We start from the raw sequence: 25,858 nt of genomic DNA on the forward strand, positions 1-25,858 counted from the left end.
CGACCATGACGACGACAGCTGTCGTCTGTCGTGTGGTTTTAGTGAGGATGTGTGTGTGTTTAAGCAAATGGCAACCACGGTGTCATATTGTGCAGAGCCACACACGCTTTTCATCGCTGTCCAGCTGCCCTATCGTCTTCCTCTTTCCCATTTGGCGGTGCAAACACACATATATAAACACACGCGCACACACGGGTCATGTTTCCATCATTACAGAGGCACCACATTGACAGTACATTCATTTCCTGAACGCCTCATTTGATTAGTTATCCAGTAATAAATTATTTGTACTCTACATATACATACAATTATGAATTTCCTGTTGAATTATATGACTTTCCTTCATAATATCCAATTGTATGAAATTGTGTTTGCAATTGACAAATGCACAAACAGTATCAAAAATTAACTGTTTATCATTCCTATGTGATTATTAATAAGCCCATTTTCTCAAGATGTCATGTTAGTTCTTTGAATCAAGCCAGTTTCGATATTTTTTCTTTTTCATTTAAATGTGACTTGCAAAGTCAGCTATGACTAACATGCTTGAGCAGAGTATTGTTCTGTACTGCCGTCTCTGTGTGTGCGTTTCTGTTGTCAGTGCTGCCCTCCCAGGAGGGTGGGGCAGGAGGCATGTGGCTGTGGACATTGATTTAATTGATCTGCTTGCACTGATGCCGCCCATGCTTCCGCCTCTTTGTCTCGGGTTTCTCCATTTCATTTGGTTTTTCAGTTTGACTTTTTAGAAGTCACTCTTTAGTGGTGGTTATTAGATGTTTTGCAGCATACATTCAAAGATGATTATTTGTAATAAGTTGTTGTCTGTTGGCCCCAATCGCTAATGTTTAATTCTTGATAAATGCTGCTTTTCTGTGCCTAATTTGAATACTGTTGCTCCAACTGCCAGTAGGGATGAACATCAAAATAATCATAATTTGATGATGTGTAATTAATCATGTCTTGAAGTAGTAGAGGTAAAATGCAGTACACAGCTTGTTACCTTTGCGTGGTTGAATCTTTCAAGTGTCCTTTAAAGGTATTTATTTGCAAAAATAGCTGTAGTGTTTTCTATCATTTAAGAGAACACAAAAAATAAAAGTAATCATTTAATTACCTAACTAATGAATTTAATTGCCTAACCTTTAAGAGAATAACTGATCACATTTCATCACACCTATTAAAATGAATTTTAGATTTAAGATAAATATAATTGTCTTTGACACTTGGGGAAATGAAAGGCAACCTCATGTTTAATCAAGGCAGTTGCAATCCTTTCATCAAAAGGACTACATTAAAATGGGTCGATATGGATATGTCCAAACTTTTTCCTGAGAGGGCCCCATGCAGAAAAAAATGAAGGATGCAAGAGCCTCTTTGAGGTTTTTTCACTTTAATTTATCGAGCACACCACAATCAGCCAATCAAGCAATTGCATATTGTATATGTATTACACATGAGATTGTTTTGTTTTGTTTTGTTTTGTTTTGTTTTGTTTTGTTTTGTTTTGTTTTGTTTTGTTTTGTTTTGTTTTGTTTTGTTTTGTTTTGTTTTGTTTTGTTTTGTTTTGTTTTGTTTTGTTTTGTTTTGTTTTGTTTTGTAAAAAGCAAATGATTTTGGAAGGGTCGAAACACCGTAATCCACCATACAATATCTGCCCCTGCACTGAAAAGTAGTAGAATACCACTTTTTCATTCAGAACCAAACAATAACTGGTTCAACTCAAACTGAACAACATTTTTAAAGCATTTTCTACTTTCTAGGGAATCAGGCATGTAATATTTTTGGATCTTGACACTGCAGAACGTGGAGGAAAAACCATTTTTTGCTAGTAAAAATTATCTTCATTCACCACAGTGTTATAAAAGAAATGTTACTAATTTATTTGTCAATGTGTATATTGCATCTAGTCAGTTAAGCTGTAACAATATACAAGTACAAAACAAATGTATTAGTAGGAAATGACATTTTTATTATATGCCGCTTAAAAATAGAGGTTGGGCCACAAATGGCCCCCAGGTTATAGTTTGGACACCCTGTGAAATGTGATGCTAATTTCCACTTAATTAATGTAATAAACAATGACGCATAGATTAAATGTGTAATGTTAAACCTAAGACATAAAACAGCAGCAAATGTGAGTCGTACACTGTATGTGCATGTGATAGTTAACTCGTTTGTATGAACAAATGAAATCTGCAGAGGGAGCAGACTGATTAATGTGCTCATTGCCGCCTCTGTTTTTGGCCCTAACTCAATTCTCTTGCTTTTTGCACAACCGCCCTCGGCTCAAGAGGAAATCTGGCAGCAGCAAACCTAATCTACCAGACCTTGCCCTACTTCTCGCACCAATCTCAAGCCTTGTGTTGCTTCCTTTGTGCAGGACATGCTGTATGCGCCTAATGTTGCATTTTGTTTGGTCTCTTATCACAGGTCGCAGGGGACCAAAAGTATCACCCCGAGTGCTTCACCTGTCTGAATTGCAGGACATTCATCGGCGATGGAGACACATACGCTCTGGTGGAGCGATCCAAACTCTACTGGTGAGCACTGGCTTTTGAAAAGTGTTTATTATCCAATTCATTTATTAAATGAAAACAAGTCTCCGGTTTTATAAATTATTAAAATAAATGTTTGTTGCAGCCATAATTGTATCTCGTTAAATTGTACGAGTGGTCATTCTGGCCACAAAATTCTTCCAATGCAGATCATGGTGTGATTAGTGGTTGCCTTCCTAAAGTACGAGCACTCCAGAATTTACAAACTAAAATTATATATAAAAAAAAAAAAAAAAAGTCTGGGAGCCTTTTGAAGTGCACCCAAAACCACAAATAACAAGCAGTAGACCAAAGAGAAGAGAAATTGAATTTTTCATGAGCTGTGAAGTTACAGCTTGAGCGCACTCTTTAATCACACTCGAATCAGGACGAGTTCCAAAGCTTTTCTGAAGCCACATGACGTCTTGAAATCCATTCAAGATGCTTCTTTTTAAGGGTTTTTGGTGCTTAGTGGTGTTTGGAAACACAAAACCAATCTGTATGAGTCATCTGGACACTGTTTGGATGTGGCACTTAATTGGGCTTGCAGTTTGACCAAATCTTTAATATGCCTTGGAGGCTTTCAGTATGTGTGTCAAATTGGACTTAGTGTTTGGTTGGTTAGCAGTGGGGTTGTGTGGGTGTGGCTGTCTAGCTTTGGTTAAAAAAAAAAAAAAAAAAATACTTGCTCGACACAAGTCATAGTAACAACCAGTGTTCGGAAGAGAAAGTGGAAAAAAAAAAGTGGTGTTATGTAGTACATTCCAAATGAAGTTTTAGTCACTGAGTCAATCGTGATTAAGAATTCTGTATCTTTTGATGTTTCTTCCCCGTCCCTCCAGTGGTCACTGTTACTACGAAACCATTGTCACCCCCGTGTCGCTGCCGGACTCGCCATGCTCGCGGATCCCTCACACCGTCACGCTAGTGTCCATCCCCGCCTCCGCTGAGGGCAACAACGGCTGCCGGGGGAGGGGCTTCTCCGTTGCTATCGACCAGCCGCTCAGCCCGAATGAAGACTGCAGTCCTGACCTTGGGCGCACCGTCAGGGTCTCTCAGTGAGTCTGAATTCTAAAAGGCCATGTTTTGAAAGGGATACTTGACTCATTGAGACATTTTCAACAGTAAAAATATATTATTGTGTCTAGAATTAATGTGATAACTATTTTTCATGAACAATTAATACCTTTAAAAACTAATGTTTCCACTTTCTGTTGACTGGAGATAATATCATGTGCTGAGGATATAGGTAACGACCAATCATAGCTCAGTTTGCTGACCAAACCCAGAAAACAGATGACCCGTTATTGGTCGTTACCTATTTCATCAGCACAGCTGATGTCCTCTTCAGTCGACAGCAAGTGGAAAATGTGTTTTTAAAGGTATTAAAGTGGAAGCCAACCTTTAACATTTCTTAACAATAATATGTTATATTTGACCTCACTAGTCTAAACATAACATTCTTATTAATATTACTTTTGTGGAGTATGAGTAATGAAGCAAAATCCAGCCGTTTTTATCCATCCCAGGGGGCGACCATTTTGCCACTTGCTGTCTGTCGACTGAAGATGACATCGCAGTTGCTCAGGGCTCAGACAACAACCAATCACAGCTCACCTGTTTTCTGAAGCTGCTCTGTGATTGGTTGTTACCTGAGACCTGAGCAGCATTGGCGTCATCATCAGTTGACAGCAAGTGGCAAAATGGCCGCCCCCTGAAATGGATAAAAACGGCTGGATTTTACTTCTACGATACTATATTTAGACTAGTGGGGCTGCATAGAACAGATTATTGTCAAAAAGATAGGCTGACTTCCTCTTTAATTGTACATGAAAAATAATGAAGTTATCAAATTAGTTCTAGATAAAATATTACATTTTACTACTGAAAATGACTCAATGAGTCAAGTATCCCTTTAAGAAGTATTCAAAGCTAAGTTTTCGCCCAAATAATATTTCTCCTCTCCTCAGGGTGGATGCTGACTGCATCAGTCCAGATGTCAAAAATTCCATCCATGTGGGAGACAGGATCCTAGAAATCAATGGGACGCCCATTCGCAACGTTCCTCTGGATGAGGTATTCACCACACAGCCCACAAGACAATTATTAACATGTACGCCACTTACGGATTCATAGTTGTTCGTCTGCTGGATTTGTTGCATAATTTTGTGAGTCGAATATTTTTTGCATTTGATGTGCCTCTAATAGTACTTGGGATCTCATTATTGGTTAAAAAATAATAATGTAATCTACTTAGATTTATTGGTAGAAACACAGCTAAAAATAATTACTTGTGGACAATACATTAAAAGTCAGCAGAGAGGTAGGCAACAAGGAATGACTTTGATCATACTGCATTCCAATTTCGTCACCTATTTACAATTTTGTTACAATGTTAGACTGACCTATCAGCGTGATCTTCCTCAGATCGACCTGCTCATTCAGGAGACAAGTCGGCTGCTCCAGCTCACCATCGAACATGACCCTCACAGTCGGGTGCAAGAGGGGAGCACTTCAGAGATTGCGGAGCAGGTGGATGGCCCGCTGTCCCCCCCACTGTCTGCGGGGCCCGGCCCCATCCTGCCCACCATCCTGCCTATCACACAATCCCCCATCCCTGACATGAGCAACCTGAAATCACGCCTCGTCACGTAAGATATTAATTTAATTTACTCTTCACTTCTTGAAGGTATCAATTTTCACTTTGTTTTTCACTCATATTTTTTTTAAGACTTTTCAATACCGCTTTTGTGTTAGCTCTCATTACTTGTGCCTAATGTACTTTACCAGCCTTCATAAAATGGTTTCTTAATGGAATTCTCCAGGCGGAGCTACAGCATCGATAAGTCGCCCGGCTCCAGCAAAGCTGCGTCCCCCATCTCGCTGAGGAAAGACATCAATCGATCCGAGTCACTTCGAGTCGTCTCCAACCGGACACACCGCATCTTTCGCCCCTCTGACCTCATCCACGGAGAAGTGCTTGGGAAGGGCTGCTTCGGACAGGCCATCAAGGTACATTTGATGCTATTACATTTAAATGGAGCGCTGCTGTGTTTGTGTGTTTTATAATGATACCGGCAAAGTCCAGAAGGTAGCAGTATTGTGATCTGTCAGAAAAATAGGATTGTGTTTGTATTACTTGAATGGTCCCCATACTGGGAAGCATGGTTGGTTGTGGTTAGCATGTCTGCTTCATAGTTGAGAGGTCCTGGGTTCGAATCTAAGCAGTAGACTTGAATGTGAACGGTTGCAACCCTAATAACCACAAGCAGTATAGAGAATTGATGGCTTGGCACAAGCTGAGGATTAAATCCAGTTGCTCTTGACTCCAGGTGACCCACAGGGAGACGGGAGAGGTGATGGTTATGAAAGAACTGATTCGCTTCGATGATGAGACGCAAAGGACATTCCTGAAAGAGGTGAGCAGATGTGATGATGTTTGTCTTCACCTCGGGGTGTCATTGCACAAAAGCCGGATCAAGTAAAATGGGTTTTACTCAAAGGTGGTTGGTGATAAGGCCCAGCCATCATGATGACAGTAGGTGGTGTCCTCTGAGGTCAACATGTTAATGGGGATGGTTTAGTGCCAAAAAACAGAGGATGGAACCTCCTAGAATAATATCCTGAAGAGCGTGACGAGGAGGAAGTAGGCTTCTGGGATGCAGTGTCATCACAATTTTTCATTGGAGACAGATAAAAGATACTACTGCCACCTAGTGGCAACAAAACGACTTACATTGATGTTGACCTATATGAATTGAAACTCATCTTTTAACGCATCCTCTGCCCAATAAAATAGTGATTTATTCATGTCTAACTACAGGTCAGATCTAGGTCATAGGTAACCAAAATACTGATACAATGAAGTCATACTCTCTTGAGTTTGAGTGGACTATTTGTTGTAAATAATGTAAATATTTCTCATTTGTTTGTTTTTTTTGTTTTGTTTTTGTTTTTTTGTTTTTGTTCATGGCTACACAAACGGGAAATGGGAAGTCACCCCAAAAATGATATTTACAACACTCATTTTTATCCACCACCACTAGAATGAAAATGACATTCTAGTTAATATTGCATTTGTGGAATATGAATTAAACTGTAAATTCCATCTGTTTTAATCTATCTCAGGGGGTGGCCATTTTACCACTTGCCGACTGAAAATGACATCACAGTTGCTCAGGGCTCAGGTAATGACCAATCACAACTGTCCTGTTTTCTGAAGCTGAGATGTGATTGGTTGTTACCTGAGACCTGAACAACTGTGATGTCATTTTCAGTCGATAAGTGGCAAAATGGCCGCCTCCTGAGATAGATTACAACTGGTGGAATTTGCAGCTTAGCTCATGTTCCACAAACACAATATTAATCACAATGCTGTGTTTACACTAGTGGGGGCACATTCAACATATTATTGTAAAAGAAAATTTTTGGGTTGATTTCACCTTAGGCATTTTAATTGGAAAAACAGTCCCCGCATGGTTGTGAGTAAGCACCATTGAGTTTACTTTTAATACAATATTGGAAGAAAAATGGAGTCTTAACTTTATAAGTGATGATAATAAAAAGATGAAGAGTGGAAGAGGCTACAAAAACAAACCAAGAAAAGGTACATATGAATGATTTAAGAGAGCTTGACGTCATGACATCACAGCTACTAGTTTCGATTCTGGGAACATTATTCTGGGAAGCAACCCTAAAATCTAAAACTGACACTGCTGACTGCTTACTATACATGACAAGACCACTGAATTGTTTTCTGTTGACTGACAAGTCATACTGTCTCACCAGGTGAAGGTCATGCGTTGTTTGGATCACCCTAATGTGCTCAAATTCATTGGCGTCCTCTACAAAGACAAGCGACTCAACTTCATAGCGGAGTACATAAAGGGTGGCACCTTGAGGGAAATCATCAAGAAAATGGTGAGAAGATGATTTTGAGTGTCTGCCTCCAGTCATTTTTTCAGGATAGTCGGTCCGAATGAAAGTTCATCTGCAACATCTAACAGTGAATTTCCTCTCCCAGGATAGCAACTACCCTTGGAACCAGAGGGTCAGTTTTGCCAAGGACATCACTGCTGGGATGGTGAGTTGTACAACCGTATCAACACTTCATGAATTCCATCAGGATTAGTTCATTGTTTGTTGTGTATTTGGCTTGCCATTAGCACAATGATCAATGTCACGCGTGACTTGAATTCCTGCTGTCACAATGTTGGCCTCTTCAAGTCAAACAAGGCACTTTTGTTCCCTTGCTGGACTTTTTTTTTTTTTTTTTTTTAACTTAACACTACAAACGTTTGTTTTCTTGTCTGTCACATAGTCGTATCTGCATTCCATGAACATCATCCACCGAGACCTGAACTCTCACAACTGTCTTGTTCGGGAGGTAAGAACTCTTTTGTTTCAAGGACTTTTTTTTTTTTTTGGTGCTCATTCAACACATTGGATCTGCCACTTGCAAAAACAAGGCCGAGCTTTGTTAACACCAGCTGCACTGCACTTCTTACAATGCACGTCTGACTCCATCAGAGAGCAGGAGACTCTCTAGAAAAGACATTCAATTTCAAGTAGCAGATTACATCTTAATATGCAGCTATTTCCCAGATTTATTTATTTTTTTTTAATCTAACCCTCCATGAATACTGACTAAATGACTTTTTTTTTTTTTTTTTTTACGTGTTTGTAAAGAACAACACAGTGGTGGTGGCAGACTTCGGTTTGGCACGGCTGATGGTGGACGACAAACACGAGGAGAAGTTTTCGCAGGGTAAACTGTCGGGTTTGAAGAGGCCCGATCGTAGGAAGCGGTACACGGTGGTTGGGAACCCTTACTGGATGGCTCCTGAAATGATCCACGGTATGAATGAGGAGAAATGCATATGTATCTTCTCTTTTTTTGATTATTTTATTGTATTTTTTTTATATTTTATTACACTTATTATTATTATTTTATTTTATTTTTCTCAAACTTAAACAATTTTTGTTCTTCCTTCCCAGGAAAGAGTTACGATGAGAGGGTAGACATCTTCTCTTTCGGAATTATGCTATGCGAGGTGAGAGCTGAGCGTGATAGTCATGGTGTAATATCAAAATTCACATATCTAACTCTGCACATAGTTCCACTTTTGCGTAATTGACATTTAAAGAGTCACACCAATCAATGTGTGCACAATGCAGTCCCAATAATCTGCAGTAATGTTTGAGGAAACCTTTTTCTAAAGTTCCAAGGGACTGATGATGCAACTGGTGTTTTTGTCCCTGGCCGCTCTCCATTAACCTAATCTGGCCACAGTTGAGTTGCTCAAAGACTCAAGAATACGACTTTTCCAGGGAGAACACTAATACAGTGAGAATGGTGCAGGCTAAAAGTTGTCTTATGTGGTTACTGGCAGGAAGGCAAACTGAAGCTCTGGTCTGCTGGAAAACAATCAGCTTTGGTCTGGAGGTTTTATGTGCTCTCAGCTGCAAAAGGGCATAATTCATTTCTTTTCTGCTCAGACTTGTTTTTGTGTGTCCTTTCAAGATCATTGGCAGGGTCAATGCTGACCCCGACTACCTCCCCAGGGCGGTGGACTTCGGACTGAATGTGTCGGGCTTCCTTGAGCACTACTGTCCTCCCGATTGTCCCACGGCCTTCTTCCCCATCGCTGCTGTGTGCTGTGACCTCGACGCTGATAAACGGTCAGATGTCACATGTAAAAGGGCAGTCAGGGGCGGAGCTATGTGTCAAACTACAATTGTCACTCAGTAGAGCAGAGTGGGAAAACTTTGGGCTAATAAAGAGATGCAATCATTACCTTTAGGGAAGTCATTTTAACAGAAATATTTGTTTTGGGTCAACTGTCCTGTTAATGCACATTCTTTAAAAATGGCTTGAGTTTGATATCTGACTGTTCCTTTTAAATATAGCCCGGCTTTCTCAAAACTGGAGGAGTGGTTGGGGAACCTGAAGATGCACCTGGACATGGGCCTGCCGCTCGTGTCAGAAGTGGAACAGCTGCACAAGGCCTTCTGGGAGGACAACAGCATCACTCGGTCCGAGAACGGCCTGCACGTCCACCCTGAACAACCAGAGTAAAACTGGACAGGACAGAAGAGAGTCCAAGTTGACAGCCTGCTCCCTGCGAATTCCGAATTATGTATTGCAACTCTCGCCACGATGGCAATACGTAAATAGACCTGGCTCAGGTCTAGCGAGTAGACTCAGGGGGACAAACGTGCATTTGAAAAGCCACTTGTTCAAGAGGAGCGCACGTAGTCGAAGTCCAGTGGAGAGACGGCCACTATGACAGCTGCATTCTGCTGCACATGATGCTTACGTCAAGCGTTACGTATGAAATGAGCATCCACCTTCAAACCATAACTCCACTCTTGTATAATGTAGATTTACATTTGCAATTACTAGAGAATATATTTATGTGGCTAAAGCAGCTAAATATTAAGGCATGAAACAATTCAAGTTTGGACCTCTACAGAAAACATTGTGCGCGTGTTTTTAGTAGAATGTCACAGAAGAAATCAAGCTGAATTTGAAAACTTCTCTATCGTTGACTAGAGACTGCATGCTGTCCATTTAGGTTTTCATTCTTATTCATCATGTCCCAAAACTGTTAACGCTGGTTTTGTAGCACTGATTTAACTGTGAGGTACATGCAAACACACACTCACACACAGTTATAGCTCAAATGTGTTAGTCCTCCCTGGTAATGTGGTATCTTCAGTATTCCAATGTGCACTGCTGTACATACTGTAAGTGGCAACATTGTAAATGTGTTAAATATTGTAAATGTAAAGACATATTTTCTATACGTATTTGCGTCATTGCCATATTTTTATTGGCTGGCCTGACAATTATGGAGATTGAAAGATTTTGAGTGCAGTTTACGGGGGTCAGCGTTTGATAGATGATTAATTGTTACTCCGCTGTCCTCCATTTCATCTCATGAGGTATTACAATGTGTAATCCGGTTTCTGGTTGACTGCGCCTACAAAGTTTCCTGCATTGAAGCTTTTCTCTTCCCATTTGGAATATGATTAAAACAATTATGAAATGCTAGAATAACTCTGTTGTATACTGTATACAGTATAACTTTATATTAGTCATCTTAATAGTAGCAGATACTGGCTCGTAGTGTGTGTCCACCTAGTGTATGTTTACATGTACATTCTGTCTGTAAATATCACTTTATACTGTGTCTTTACACATGCATCTATGTCCATTGCAGTAATGTGCACAATGGCACCGCTTCAAAAATGATGGCTTCCACTAAATTTCTCACTTGCACCTTTTAAATCTCTTGGCTGTAAACTAAAACATGTTTTATTGCTGGCTTATGTTCACACAAGCTGCATGGTACAATTGCTATAGTTGGTCTGCCTTCCAAGCTTGAATATTGTGATGTTAAATAACATTTTTAAATAGATATTAAACATAACAGCATCTGTTTTTATATATATGGAAACCACTGAAATCTTTTGTATAGATTTTCATTTGCACTATATTAACCAAATGGCTGGTTTAAGCCATGTTTGTTTTTTATTTCCTTCTTTGGGCTACTTGTGATATTAAGGAAATAATGTTGGTTCAGGTTGATATAATGATGCAAGACACTGGTTGAGCCTTTTAAAATGTAACATTCAGGAAAATCCATCCTCTTGTAATCAAACTGGGCTTGATTAGTAAAATCATATAACATTTTACACATTTTGATTGATCATATTCTGTGGTGACAATTTAGTTTATGATTTAAATTGTCAAGATACAAGCTTGTCCAGTTTGAAAGCTCCAGAGGATAGAATTTTCCTGTGTTTGCTTCTCCAAGGATGTGATGTCCGAACTCTGCTTTTGCTGCCTTGCTCAGTGGTCCTTTGTCAACCATATTGTGTGTCGTGTCTGATGGCTTGGCCGATTTCTTAACGTTCACCTCCTCACTCCTTTGGCTCAGGGCCGTCATTTCCTGGTATTCCTTCACCATGAAGTCAATCCAGAACACAGTAACAGTCGTAACTAGCATGTGATCACTATATAGCCTGCTATTCGATATTGCTAATTCATAGCAAACCATTCCGCGGTGATGTGTTACTAATGTACATGTTACAATTTGTAATTCCTGTGTGAGCCATGTGAGCATGTCGATGTCTCGATGAGGACGATGTGATGATCAATTAGAATGTTGCCGCAGCACTTCTTTGCAAAAGATCGATACCTCTGATCAATGCTGTGCCTTTGTTGTAAGCTAGCCTTGCCAACGACTTGAAAATGACCTGATTTCCTGATTGTTCTTTTTTTTTTTTTTTTTTTTTTCTGTTTTGTACCATACGTGCAAGCCTGAGTTCAGTGGACTGAATATCATAGCCGATACTGTACTGTTTGCATAAGATTTTCTTCTTGTCCTTGCTTATATTTATATTTTCCTGAGCTTCGCTCTCAGTTTTGATATTTTAACATTCTAGTTCTTCTGTTGTCTTATTTAAGTTTTACACAAGCTGTGAAATTCTGCACTTTAAATCCTGAACGTGAGCATTCGGACTCTTGAGGAGATAAATGTTATTTTTCTTTTTACTCTTTGTCACGGCTGAAAATAAAATTGTTGCTACTTAAAGAAACCAGACTGTGTGCATTTATGACATCGGAGATGCATAATGGTTTGCAATGTCCATCCATCCATGTTTTTTTATACCACTTACCCTATGTGATCATTATTTTGGGCAGAAGGTCAATATAATGAACACAGTTAGTGCAAGGTCACCACCCGTGTGCCTGTTGTAGCTTAGCATTGATGATACATTGTGATTTTCTAATAATGTAGAAATTATCTTTCGAAAATGTAAACAGTGGCAGAGATTTATAGAAATAATGTTACACATGATGTTTATCTGTTAGCTATTGTAAGAACCCATTAACATGTTCAGTGTCTTCACAAATAATTGAGAGAAATTAACATGTTTCGTGTCTTCACAAAAGATTATTTTTTAATTATCAATGATTTTTTGATAATCACATATTAAAATACGTACACAAGAAGTACCTTTCAGTTTCCAAAAGGTTAGTGAAACCCGAGTTTGTGTATGTACATTATACATATACTGAATAGCCAAGTCAAGGGGGGAAAAAAAAAAAAACACAGACCAGTCGTGCTTCACTTCAACCACAAGATGTCACTATCAAAAAAGCCTTGTAGTGTAGGTGTTTGAACTAATAGTCCTTTGAGATAAACATGAATAAAATTTGTAAAAGATGCACAATTGTTGAGTCTAAATTCATTTACATAGGTTATTCAGAATTAATCATAATTAACTAGTTAATAATTACAGTAAGTTTATTTTAGTATTTATTTTCTTTTCCATCAATTTTCTTCGCCGCTAATTCCTCACAAGGGTCGTGGGGGTGCTGGAGCCTATCCCAGCTGGCTTCGGGCAGTAGGCGGGGTACACCCTGAACTGGTTTCCTTGCCAGCCAATATTTGTTTTTTCATTTTGAATAAATCATTAAACCAATGCTTGAGATCTATTTGAACCCCCCATTTCAGAACTGTTTGTGAGACTGTCGTTCTCACCACTTGCTCACTATGCTGCCTAAATAAATAAATAAATAAATAAATAAATAAATAAATAAATAAATAAATAACGTTTTAATTGACTGGAAGAGAAAAAAAGAAGCTAAATTAATGTGAAAAAAATAATAAAGGACCCTTGACAATATTGCTAACTCAGTAAACTAAAATGTGCAGCGGGATGAGCTGTCCCACCCTCCCAGCCCCGCCCCCAAGGTCCTAAAATGGTGGAAATTGCTCTACAATGCTATTCAGTTAATTAATTTTTTTATTTTTTATTTTTTTAACAAAATAAAACATGTAATGTATATTCTGCCATGTTTACTAATTTTCGCGGGTATGTTTTTTGAGTGCGTGTGTACATGACTTCACGTATTATGTGCACGTGCGATTGTTTTCATTCCGACGCAGCTGCGGCAAGCGCCTGCGTCCAGTGACGTCACCAGCCCGGCAGAAGGCAAGCGAGCAAGTCAGTCAAGAAGACAAACACGCACACACGGAGACGCGGAAAGGACGGGTTTGTCTGGTCGGACACGACAAGTGTCAACCTCTTTACGGCTGTGTTGGGACAGAGGAAACAAACGAGCGAGAAGAACGACTAAAAGGAAGAAAAAAGGGAGACCAAGAGGGAGAGAAGAAGGTCGAAGTGAAAGTTAACGCGATGGAGTACTCGTCCAGCCGCAACCGCCTTCGCTCCGCGATGTTCAACCACGGTGAGTGAATTGGCGTCTCATGTGCTAATGAACCCTTTAAGCGGTGAGTCAACGCTCACTAGGTGCTGTTGACTGTCAACATGATTCAGGTGTTTCAGTCTGAACCCAAATCCGTAAAAAAAAAACATGCCACTTTCCCCCTGTAATCCCCCTGCAGTTATGCAAGAGTAGGAGCAACGTTCGCCACGCGAAACTATTTCTAGGGCAAGCATACTGTATTCTGCAACATATTCAGGGCTGCAGTGGGATGTGTGCAAGAAAGACTCTGCTTGTTTACTCTGCAGTAATCCTCAACACAAGACAGATAGATGTGTTTGCAAGACGCGTCAGTCAGTACAATCAGATCTGTGCTTGATTCATTTTGTTAGCTCTGAATGACACATTTGTACTCATTGCGATGAATTGACTTGGAAGACAAACCCTCGCCCATGTATAGTGAATCCTTGCTGTATATATTGCATATTTTAAGCCACTGTTGGAATTTAATTAATTTATTTATTTATTTATCGTCAATTCTACAGTAAACTTCAACTGGGTAAGGTAAACAGCTTGAAGCTAATCTGCTTTGCCTTTTATTTGGAGAACTGTGCTAGCAAGAGAATGAGAAAAGTGGCTAAGCAGCAATTGTACTTTTAAAAGTGTCATTAAAACATGCAGAGGTAAAGTGTTTGGTTTTTTCCCATCTGATCTCTCAATATCATCGCAGGTGGAACGCGAATGTATCCCCTGCGATAAACAGGGGTTAACTATATTATTGATTATCATCCCCTCTGCTGCACTGCATCTTCCTCTACAGCACATCTGTCACTCAATAATACTATTATTCAAGATATGCTAGTCTACTTCCTGACTGCTGTCAAGATGCCCTTGAGCAAGGCACCAAAATTACATTAGCTCAAGGGGTGCAGCACCATTTGTGTGCACCTCTCACTCTAACACGTCTCCTTTGCATGCCTATTTGGTCTGCTTCTCACGTTGGTGTAAAAAGAACTTGACAGTTCTATGACATAGCAATCACTGGGGCAAAATATAGCCTATGGGGTGGGGGAGAGAGACATAGTAAAAATCATAGTACAGCACTTATACTGTCACACTCTGCTGCCATGAGTGCCAGGATGGCATCCACTTGTCTGTTTACAAGTCGTTTTTTAGGGTTCAGGCAGCGTTTTTATAATGTGTGTCTGGAAATGAACAGTGTGATGAACAATGTAACTAATAAACACTGACCTGTTTTGATTTTGGTTGCCTAAAACAAACTGAGATATGACAAAACACGGTTCTCAATCGTCAGGACATTGCTGTTGGGCTTCCAATCATCATTATCTAATTCAAGTGGTACCTTTTTTATTCAGCAATTTTTGCATTGCTACTCCATCAAAGAGTGTGCATGGCACTAAATCACATTCACTTGCATTTTATCATGTTAGAAAGCTGTTATCACTCAGCTCGGTCTCATGAGCTCTCCATCTGAGTAACGATAGTTGTTCGGAGAAGAGGAGTCTTGTGATACAGAGGCAGAGGCGGCCAGAATGACGCTGAAAAGTGGCCCAAATTAAAGGGAGGTAGGTGATGGTTGGATGGGCGATAATGTGGGAGATGAACAGAGCTTTAACTCTGAGAGTGGGCGGAGGTTTCTGTAGATTTTATTTATTTTATCAGGTTAGTCATGGAGATATACTCAATTAAATTTGACAAATGCTTTTACAAGAATAATAATGTTCAGTTAATATTGGCACACAGAAAGGTCTCAATTTAACAGTGTATGTTATTGTAGATGTAGTTTGTTAGTTACTTTACAGAGTTTAAATTTGATCATGTGATTACGTCAAAGGAATCCTTAATGAAAGTAAGCTCATGTTCTGTGCACGTGTCTGCACCTCCGCCCTATGCCAAATCGTTTTTGTGGGCCCTCAGGATTTGACATCTTAGTGGTATGTTCAAATGTTAGTTTTTATATGTCTGGCTTTTGGGTGTGTAAAGAGGGCTGAGACAATTCCAGAAAAAAGCACTTTGATGAGGATTAAAAAGGACATTTAGTTCCACATTTGAGACATGGAGCTCTTTCTATCTACCTGCCAGGAAACACTTGCAATCAAGCAAGTGGTCTGAAATCAAAAATCTTGCCCACAACCCTTCTACATAAATAAAGCAACACAGCTCAAATCTTTTAATAAATGAAGTGTGGCCGGAAAAGGCATCCATTTGGAGAGCGAGTACGGTGTGGATTGGTGGCACAGTGAGCAGCGGCATTCCGAGATGGGACCATCCTTGTCTGTGGCTGGCTGACAGCATCGCTGGTGGAGGATCTGGGCATGTAGGTCAAGGGAGGGACTGCCGGAGAAAGGAACAAGCCAAGCAAATTGCCACTGTCGCACAGCTCAAGAATGTCATGTGGACCACGTGTTGTGCGTCGCTTATTATAATGCCCTTGTTGGCAAAGTATGTGTAGATGGTCGTACGTTTAATGTCATCTTACTAAATCTGTTTATTCCAAAACTGATCTGAAGTGATTATTGAATGACTTTGAAGGCTCTGAAAGTATGAACTAGTGCAGGGAAGTCACTAGCGAATATTTTTAGAATCAATTACTCTAGCGATTATTCAATCGATTACCGTATTTCCCGCACTATAAGGCGCACCTCACCATAAGGCACACATTCGATGTATGACATATTTTCAAACGTTTCTATATAAGGCGCACCGCATTATAAGGCGCACCTTCAATGAATGACATATTTTAAAACTTTTCATATATAAGGCGCTACAGTAGAGGCTGGGTTTACATTATGCATCCATTAGATGGTGCTGCGTTAAAGGGAATGTCAACAAAACAGTCAGATAGGTCAGTCAAACTTTATTAATAGATTACAAACCAGCTTTCTGACAACTCCATTCACTCCCAAAATGAATAAACAGCTGTTTTTATTATTTTCTCTGAGGTAAAGTGTTAGTATTAGCTAGCTGCGCATGCGCGTCACTGATCGTGCAGGGTCACCGATAGCGTCTCGACAGCGAGACCTGTTGCGGCTCAATATTGATCCATATATAAGGTGCACTGAATTATAAAGTGCATGGTCATCTTTTCAAAAAATTTAAGGCTTTTAGGTGCGCCTTATAGTCGTGAAAATACGGTAATCAAATTCATTTTAATTTTGCATTAAGGTGTATTATAAAAGCATTTTTCCCGTGATTACTTTTTATTAACCGGTGATTGGTGTTTATTTCGTACTTCGTATCCATATAGGGATTAAAAAAAGGGGGTGGGGGGGGGTTGATGTTACCGATTCAGTCACTCTTTTTGCAAGTAAAACAGTTGTTTGCAAATGTCTTAATTAGACACAGAAGATAATCAGTCTTCTTCACTTAAATAAAAAATGGTTCCAAACAATTACTCTATTATCGAAATAATCGATTACTTGTCTCTAAATCGATTAATTTTGATCGCTCTTAACTGTATTTCAAAAGGTTGTGCTTTTCACATTTCAGATATTAACTTATTGGCATTCTTGTTTGTGCTCTCCCCCCATGTTCCTGAACTCTTTGGATGTGGATCCACCAATCCGTTTGGTTGTTTATGCTCCGACCCCTGACCAGATGAAGAGGTAAGAAGCCACCGTTTGACCTCATCCTGCCACTTGACGGCAAAAAAAAAGAGAGATGAGGATGACGCTATCATGACTGAACTCTTGACTCTCTAATACTGATTGACCTTGTCACCCACTGATAGCATTTCTGTAATTGTTCTACAAGCGAACTGCTATGGGGTGCTCGGTTGACTCCACCGCAACAAGGTGTTTTGTCAAAGCCCAGATTTTCTTGTTCCTCATTAGGGAAGGCGACATTCTGTTTATGGGCGCGTCTGCTTCGTTTGTCTTCCTGCTGACTTGTTGCATATTTTCCGGTTATGGTTGACTCAGACAGACAGTAGTACTGCAGCGCAGTGTGATTGCAATTTGGTGGTCATCTTTCTAGTGGGCATCATCTCACTGTCACCTCGCTGTCAAGCCTGCCCTCCCCATCCGCTTCCTCACGCCTCCTCTCCATGATGTCAAAGCTTGACAGCTGTGTTTGGACCCTGGATGGGTAGGAACGGGGTGTGTGTTTGTTTTCCTAGGCTGTAGGAGTTTCACAGGTGGGTGGAGAGGAGTGGATCTGTATTGGTTTGACAAACGTACTCTTTCCTCAACTACACAACAAAGCTTTGTGACTAAGCTGGCGCGGCTGTATAGTGTATGTCATATTCGGCCTTATTTGTCAGCTTTTGAAGTGAGAAGCGTGCAGAAGGCTAGCAGTTGTCTCTGCGCTCAGCCGCATCTTCACAGCGATGTGTTCCGCTGTGGCTTTTGCTCAACTAGCCATTAACGTCTTCGCTTTGCCTTCATTTGCTGCTGCCGCCCACAGCATCCAAGCTACAGTGTATGCAAGACTATAGTTGGACTTTATTAGCCTATTAGCTTGCCGTAAGAAGCTTCCCTTTGTAGCCCAGTTTGTCTTCATTTCTAATTTCATTTCTTGCCAACCAGCAGTCATCCTTCAAACTGGAATAGCAGAATTCACACACGTAACACCACACCCTATCACCGTCACTGGGATTGATTGCATTGCTGAACCAACACTCAGCCAGCTTTGATAATAATGAACAACACCCCACCTATGATTAAACCGAGCAAATGATCATTTACATACCACACTCCTGCAGTGTCTCAGTTTGTTGAACGAGAACTTGCAGTTCCACCATATATGTCGAGTCATATTCATTGACGAGTCCGGACTCAGCTGCAGCGACACAGTTAGCGATGCAGACAGTGTTGGCATTGGCGTTTTTGGCCTGCGGGATTGGCTCTGACAGGCGGCCCTGTGGGCTTTTGCAGTTTGATGAAAGGACAAACAATCGGGTTAGGGAGCAGGCACGCTACACTTCAGTGAACACGTGGCCACTGTAACAACAAAGGCATGGACAAAGATGAATGTTTCAAGAGGGGGCATCCTTGTGTTTGCAGACTTTTGTCATAAGAGTTGAACTGCCCTGCCTGTCTGTGTGCGATACCAAATATCAACCAGAAGATTTTAACCTAAACACTTGTGTGTTTTACTGTTCTTTTAAGTAGTTAGATCAAAGGTCAAAAACAGACCTCTAATTTGTTCAGCTTTCAAAATGACAAAAATAGAAATACTCTTTTCTTTTCTAGGGTTAAAGGAATGCTATAATAATAAAAAATAAAAATAAAAAACAAAAAACTCAAAACTTGACAAGCAATTTCCATAACTAACATTACTGCTTTTATTGTGAGTTTTTCTGGTATTCAATCAGTCAATCAAAATTTTACTTATCTCTTTGACTGCCAGGCGTTATAAAAACAAAACAAAAAAATCCACAGTGCCAGCCGCTTTTGAGCATTTTAACTCATCTTTCAAGGCAAAAAGAATATTGTTTGCCTTTATTACATATACAATGTGGCTACTCAATGAAAGATCGCATTCCATTCATTGGAATTTTACTAATCATCATGAAACGTCTTTGGCAGTCAAAGAGTTAAAAAACGCTTTTCATACAAGAATTGCAATGCAAAGTCCTTTACAGATTAAAATCAACCACCCTGCCTCCAATGTTCTGAGATTGATGTTCACTCTCCAGGTACAATATGTGCATCACATGATGTTGTGCATCATTGTGGTTTAAAAGCCAAACAAAAGCAAGAAAAAAATCAGGTCTCCTTTTTAACGCAGTCCACTGCTAGACCGTCCTCTACAGTACTTATCACTAGCGTCCACTCCCTGCTCATCTTAAGCTAATTGTCCACATCAGTCCAGATGTTCCACTTGAGCCTGAGCTATTCCAGCCCCAGCACTCAGCAGAAATTCTGGTCAGAGGGCAACCTTGGAAATTCCTCCAAAGCCTTGTACAGTAGATGCGGCTCTTACCAAGGCCCCTCCCGCTATAAATAATCCCAGCCCAGTTCCCATGCCCCCTCCCTCCCTAAACTGGTTCCTGCTGCTTAGCTAGCAAAGCACAAACGTGAGGCCTGCATCAAAGAAGCAGATCATCTCATACCAAAGATATTTTTTCGAATAAAAGACAGCAATAAATGGCATGAGGTCATGATCGAAGCTTCTTAACTTGTCCACCCAGTCTGAAAGAACAAGGCGCTCCTCACACATCTCACGAGCTGAGAAGTTCAAAGTTCCAAAAATCTGTTTTTTTCATTTTCTGACATAGTGGTAGAAATGACTTCACTTTGAAATTTACACCTCTAGTGTGTGTGTTTTTGGCCACAGTCCATATCCACAATGTTCAAGTATTTATAGAATATATTTGCTGTGGAATTCCATTCCTGACCCCGAACCACTCTGGGATTACTCTGTTTGAAATCTTTCGGTCTGGAACTTGGAGCTCCCGCTGAGAGATGGATAGACATTTTCAGCATTTGACATGAGATTGAGAGTTAGTTTTGGAAAATATAGAGTTCTGGTGAACTTTCATGTGTGTAATATCTACTGTATATCTTAGAGCTCAGATGATGATATGTCATTAACAATCAAAAACGTCATAACAAATAAGATGAAATATAATGCAAAGAAGATGTAGCATGCCTCTTCTGTCCTCTGTAAAATTCATCTTGTGATCCTTTCAGACATTCTTTACAATAAAATCAGCTGCATGTCACAAATAGTAAATCAAAGAACCTTCAAGCACGAGGATGGCTAATCATGGATGTAGAATTAAAAGCAACAGCAGCATGCAAGGTAATTAGATGACAGTTGTGTGTGTTGGGACCATCATAGTCGTCAGCTGCAGCTCCTTTCATTCCCTTAAAAAAATATGTCCAGATGCTCCCATGATGCCTCGGGACAGTCAGAGGAAATGCCAGGCAAGTCAAGAGGAAGAACAGGAAGAGATGGTGGAGATGTAGTGAAAGAGGTTTATGTCCCCAGGCGGCAAATCATCTCGTACTCTTCTCTCCCAGGTGATAAGACGGCCAACTAATTGACCTTATGTCTTCATCCAAGATCTGAGAGTAGAAGAAGGAACGGATATGGTTGAACTCTGTCACCCTGTCATTATTTTTGGTGCAATTAGTGAAACACGTTGTGCTGCTCATCTTACCATGTTGTTGTATTGACACCTTTAGCATCACCAGCAAAACAAGTGCTACTGCTGGTGTCAGATTTAAGCACTACACGTAGTGTGAATGTAATTGAGGTGCTGTTAGCACGCTGTCATATAGTGATGTACAAAAAGGAGAGGTGATTACTAGAAATGAGCCAAGTCCGTCCAGGGAAGGACTTCGATGAGTTCCTCAAACAATATAATTTGCAAAATGGATAGATTTCCATTCAGTGTCCATTGCTATTATTTTTACCAAAATTGTAGCTTTTGCAACAGTTGCATGCATCCGTTTGTTTTTCTTTTTGTATACAGTACACTCATCATGTAATTTTATCCATCATTTCAAACTTTGTCACAGATCTGATGATATTTTATGGGCATTGTATTCAGTTTTGAGTTGACATCATGATGCTTCTTGATGGTTTGTTAATTTGACAAGGCTGAGCCTGTTTATGAAGGGACTTCGTTCAAAATGAGCGCAAGATTAAGGGAAGTAAGCCTCTCAAAATGTGTTTCTGGGAGTGTTGAGAACGCCAATCCACAACATGTGGGTCTCGTTGAAAGATCAAAGTAGACGTGGCCCCGGCCTCACTTGCTCCATCTTTGAGCCCTACCTTCACTCCTTTTTTGATGACCTTGTTTTTCTTCTCCGCCTGGTCTTCTTCTGATGCAGCGCCAGGGTCTCGCTACAATCTTCTATCCCACTTATAGGGATCACTCCCTTGGGCTTCAGGGTTTCTTTCTTTAAATGTCCACATAAGTATAGACATATACCTGTGGCCTGTGTTGACCTCGTATTTTTCCTGAACGCTAAAACCACACCGGGATTCCGTCTCTTTCTGCATCTCCAACCTCAATGCCTTAAATAAAGACTTGGCTATGAATTAAAGTGACGGATTATATTACAGTATGTCCAGCAAGAGAAATCTACTCAAGCCCTTAACAAAAATGTGAAAAGACTTTGTTCACATTGACTAAGGGCGCTATTCACCTTTTGCTGGCTCAGTTTATTTTCTTGTCAAGTTCAAATTTTAATCTCCAAGAGGCAGCTGCCTTCATTTTAGTCTAGCAGCGATACAACCAAACCATAATTGCAGCATTTAAATATTTCTGCCTTGCAGAAAATGACATACTCATTAGCTGCTGCTCTGTGTGAGGTAGTTTTAATTACAGGTGTCGACTTCATTTTTGCATGCATGTGTGTCGTTTGTACGCCTTGCAAACCGCCAAATAAGTGTGCAGGGAGCATGGCTAGCCATTACTGAGTGCTTTATGGAGCCACCTCTTGTATTGAAGTGCCATAAGCAGCTAATGACTTCCTTATTTTTACTGTTTGAAAACCTCTTCCAGTCTCCTTTCGACTTCCAGTCTGAAAGGAGGAGAGTTGAAAAACATCCGGTAGTTTTAGCAGATGAACCGGTTGCCACGGGTAACATTTTACGGGCTAATCTATTGTGACAGCTATTATTCAGACCACTTTCTGGACATTTTGTGTCATTTTAAGTGTCTTTTAATTAGTGCTGTCAAAGTTAAAGCGTTAACTAACTAATTAATTAATCACAAAAAATTATCGCATTAATCATGTATTGACACAGATTAATCGCACTATTAATTTTGACCGCAGATGATCCTTTAGCTTGACACAGGAAATTAAATTTGCCGATCAAAAAATGTTGATAAAAAGCCCTTTTAATCAAGCGATTAATCGTGATTAATCCAAATTTTAAGATGTGATTAATCTGATTAAAAAAATTAACCGTTTGACAGCTCTACTTTTAATGAAAGATGTTGACTAAATAAAAAAGAAAGCAGGAAACATGCTCTTTACAGTAGGTGGACCATTGCTTTGAATGATTTTTCCACTGATTACTTTAAGAATAGATAAAGACTTGCTATTTCTCATAAAATATTGACTTGAGTACTCAAGGGTTTAGTGTTTGCTATCTGACATACATCAGCAAATCTAACCACACAGCTGTGCCAATTTATCGTATGAAGGTCATTATCTTTCTTTAGTTGCTCTGTGGAATTACATTTCAACGGATCTACAAGCGCTTATCACAATTTTCTGTACGAGTTTTGTTTTCCAGTGCTTGTGGAGACAAAAGCCTTGTGTCACTCCTTCTGAATGAGCCGTCACAGTGTTGCATAGCCCTCCTCTATCTCGCTCGTCTCTCTTGTTTTGCTGCCCAGTCTCCCTGGGACACGTGCCAGCAGGGGCGCCCCACTCTCTGCAGCATCACCATGAGAGGGAAGCATCGAAAGCTTGCTCATATCATTTGAACACGAGCATTTGTGCTCTGAGTTGACCTCTAGATAGCAACAGTACGATAAATCCATGGCCATTGTCGTGTACTTGAACTTTCACTTATTTTGCTGTTTTCATTTCTTGCAATCATTGTAGCACGGTAGTACAGAAGACCAGTAAGTTGGGAATTTTGTGCCGATCCACATTTTTACTTCACATCAACAACTTTGTCCATCTCGAGCCAAACCAAAACAGGGACTGGTGAACAAGGTCCCGGGTGCTGAATTGGAAGTCTTCCGCTTGCTAGCGTGTAGGCTATTATTAGATTTAGCCTGAGAATTTAGACTAAGGTCAGCAATCAGATTCCTGCTCCCAAATGGTGGACGGAAACAAAGTAGCTCTGCGAAATGATGCTTTTCTCACGTCTAAATTCATGAAGGCAATGTCTCACTGCGAAATGTGACTAGCCCCCAATAATTCTTTCGATATCCCCCCTGTCTGATCTCGCTTACCTAGCCAACTCTCCGTTACAAAGGGTTAAGGTCCCCCTTTATCTCAAACCGTAGTAACACGGGATTTATAGAGGTGACGGGGTAAGTAAGTGACAGCCAAGTCACTGTCTGAATAGCAGTTGGCATCAAGGAAGACACCATATGGCAGAAATAATTGCACTACAGTGTTAAATCAGTTTATTTTCTTTATTCACACACCTGACCTATGGGTGACTGGCCAAATGTGGCGTCTGTTTTGGGTAATGGCAAACTCTCCAGTTTAGTTTACCTCTTGCCACGTAATTGCACAATGCCCATTGTCACATGCTACTTTCTCTGCTGGCAATGTGACTGTGACATCTGACACATGGATCCTATCAAAGACAACTTTGTAACTCACCACAAGTGCCAGTTTTACAATCTGATTCTCAGTTTAAACAGCTATTGAATTATCTCCTTCTATCCAAGTACAAAGATTGACAAACACCACCAGTCTTAATCCAACAAGCCAGTTGTGGAATTACTCTCATGATTTATATTCTATTGTGATTGCCTTTACACCAGATCCATGTAAAATACATCTGGAGCTGAACTTAGAGACACACAGACACACAAACTATCACACCTAAATCTAAGCAATCAGCCCTCAGTCACATATGGCCTGTGTGAACCCAATATAGCCGCCACTGTCAGATTAGTGTACCAGCTGTTGCACTGTGGATAATTCATGAAGCATCAAGGTCAGAATGACAGTGGTGTGTCACATTTTAAAGCATTTTCTGGTTCGGCTTGTGTTAAATGTACTGTATATCAGGGGTGTCAAACTCATGTTAGCTCAGGGGCCGCATGGAGGAAAATATATTACCAAGTGGGCCGCATCGGTAAAATAACGCTATATAACTTCCAAATGATTGCCATCATTTATATGCAGATTTTCGTGGACTAGCCCTAAATTACGGAGCTCAACTGTAATCATATTGCAAATGCAAATGGAACGCGGCAACACATTGCCGGTATGTGTTAAATCCACCTGTTTTGCATAAATATTGTTCCCAGAATGCATTGTGTGGCACAGTTAATGACGTTAAAAGGATGCTAATCCTTACTAGTAATTGGATTTTTTTTCGTATTTAACACGTTTGTCCGTCTATGATAATAATAATAATAATAATTATTATTATTATTATTATTATTATTATTATTATTATTAATAGAAAAACATCATTTTAAGTTGTGTGTAAAATGATACAAGCAATGCATACAAGTTGAATTGCTCATCTGGAGACTGCTTGTGAAATTACAAATTAATATGTTTTGATTGTGGCCGGCTGATTGATTAGTCCGACATTACAATTTTTTATTATTATTTTTTTTACTATACAAAATCATCTCGCGGGCCAGATTAACCTCCTTTTCGGGCCTGATCCGGCCGGCCTGGGACGTATGTTTGACACCCCTGCTGTATATGGTATTTTATACTTGTATTGAATTGTTTAATCTTGATTGCAGGCTCTAGCCATCCTGTGTGACATCAAGATGCTACTTTTAGTTTATGGTGATTGTACAGTACTTTAAGAAAATCAGTTGGATGTTCTGCAAATGCCACAGTGCTGCTATATACCAAAGAACCGTTTTGTAAAAGTCCTTCCAGTTATGTACTCTTGGCTTATTTTGTGACCATTACAGCCATATTTAACTTTATAACTGGAGGGTTGAATTCTAGTATGGAATGTGAACTGTATGGGTGTTCTTTATAGGCAAGCCAATCATTATTGTCCTTTTGGGGTCATGTTTGCAGAGGGTAGTGTGTGTTCTGCCACAATTTTCTCCTTCAATTGTGATTCTATAGCCTCTATAATTTGCCCTTTGCATCACGATACATGAGTCAACCGCCCTTGCCAAACCATCAACAATATCATCAACATCAAATATTCTTACTAGAATATACATTCTGGAGGCCATTTTTCTTTTCCCAGTAACAGTAGTTTCAATTCCAAGACTGTATAAAGGTTTGTGACTAGATTATTTACAATGTGCATGCAGTGCATCTTCAAAAATATCAGATAATCACTACTGTTTCATGTGCAATGTTAGATCTGTTCAACACACTATTATTGAATTGAGTATTGAATATACTCACAAACTCACAAAGAGGCCTGCCTCTTTCCTCACTGATAAACGTGTCTTATTTGTAAAGTGCGGGAGAAAACG

General features: G+C 39.9%; 1 protein-coding gene across 6 annotated transcripts in view; it reads left to right on the plus strand.

Annotated features, from left to right (window-relative positions):
- The window catches only part of limk1a (LIM domain kinase 1a), a 43,106-nt gene extending 30,966 nt beyond the window's left edge, over positions 1-12,140 (plus strand). For all 6 annotated transcript variants that reach the window (XM_077541590.1, XM_077541591.1, XM_077541595.1 and 3 more), the window contains 13 exons: positions 2,431-2,540; positions 3,377-3,592; positions 4,505-4,610; positions 4,962-5,185; positions 5,360-5,546; positions 5,867-5,953; positions 7,323-7,454; positions 7,558-7,617; positions 7,855-7,920; positions 8,223-8,391; positions 8,532-8,587; positions 9,058-9,215; positions 9,444-12,140. In XM_077541590.1, coding sequence (XP_077397716.1) covers positions 2,431-2,540; positions 3,377-3,592; positions 4,505-4,610; positions 4,962-5,185; positions 5,360-5,546; positions 5,867-5,953; positions 7,323-7,454; positions 7,558-7,617; positions 7,855-7,920; positions 8,223-8,391; positions 8,532-8,587; positions 9,058-9,215; positions 9,444-9,612 — 1,740 coding nt within the window. In that variant the 3' untranslated portion in view covers positions 9,613-12,140. The remainder of the gene's footprint in view (positions 1-2,430; positions 2,541-3,376; positions 3,593-4,504; positions 4,611-4,961; positions 5,186-5,359; positions 5,547-5,866; positions 5,954-7,322; positions 7,455-7,557; positions 7,618-7,854; positions 7,921-8,222; positions 8,392-8,531; positions 8,588-9,057; positions 9,216-9,443) is intronic.
- Positions 12,141-25,858: the final 13,718 nt, after the last annotated feature.

Source organism: Festucalex cinctus, chromosome 13, assembly GCF_051991245.1.
Source record: "Festucalex cinctus isolate MCC-2025b chromosome 13, RoL_Fcin_1.0, whole genome shotgun sequence".
Lineage (NCBI taxonomy): Eukaryota > Metazoa > Chordata > Actinopteri > Syngnathiformes > Syngnathidae > Festucalex > Festucalex cinctus.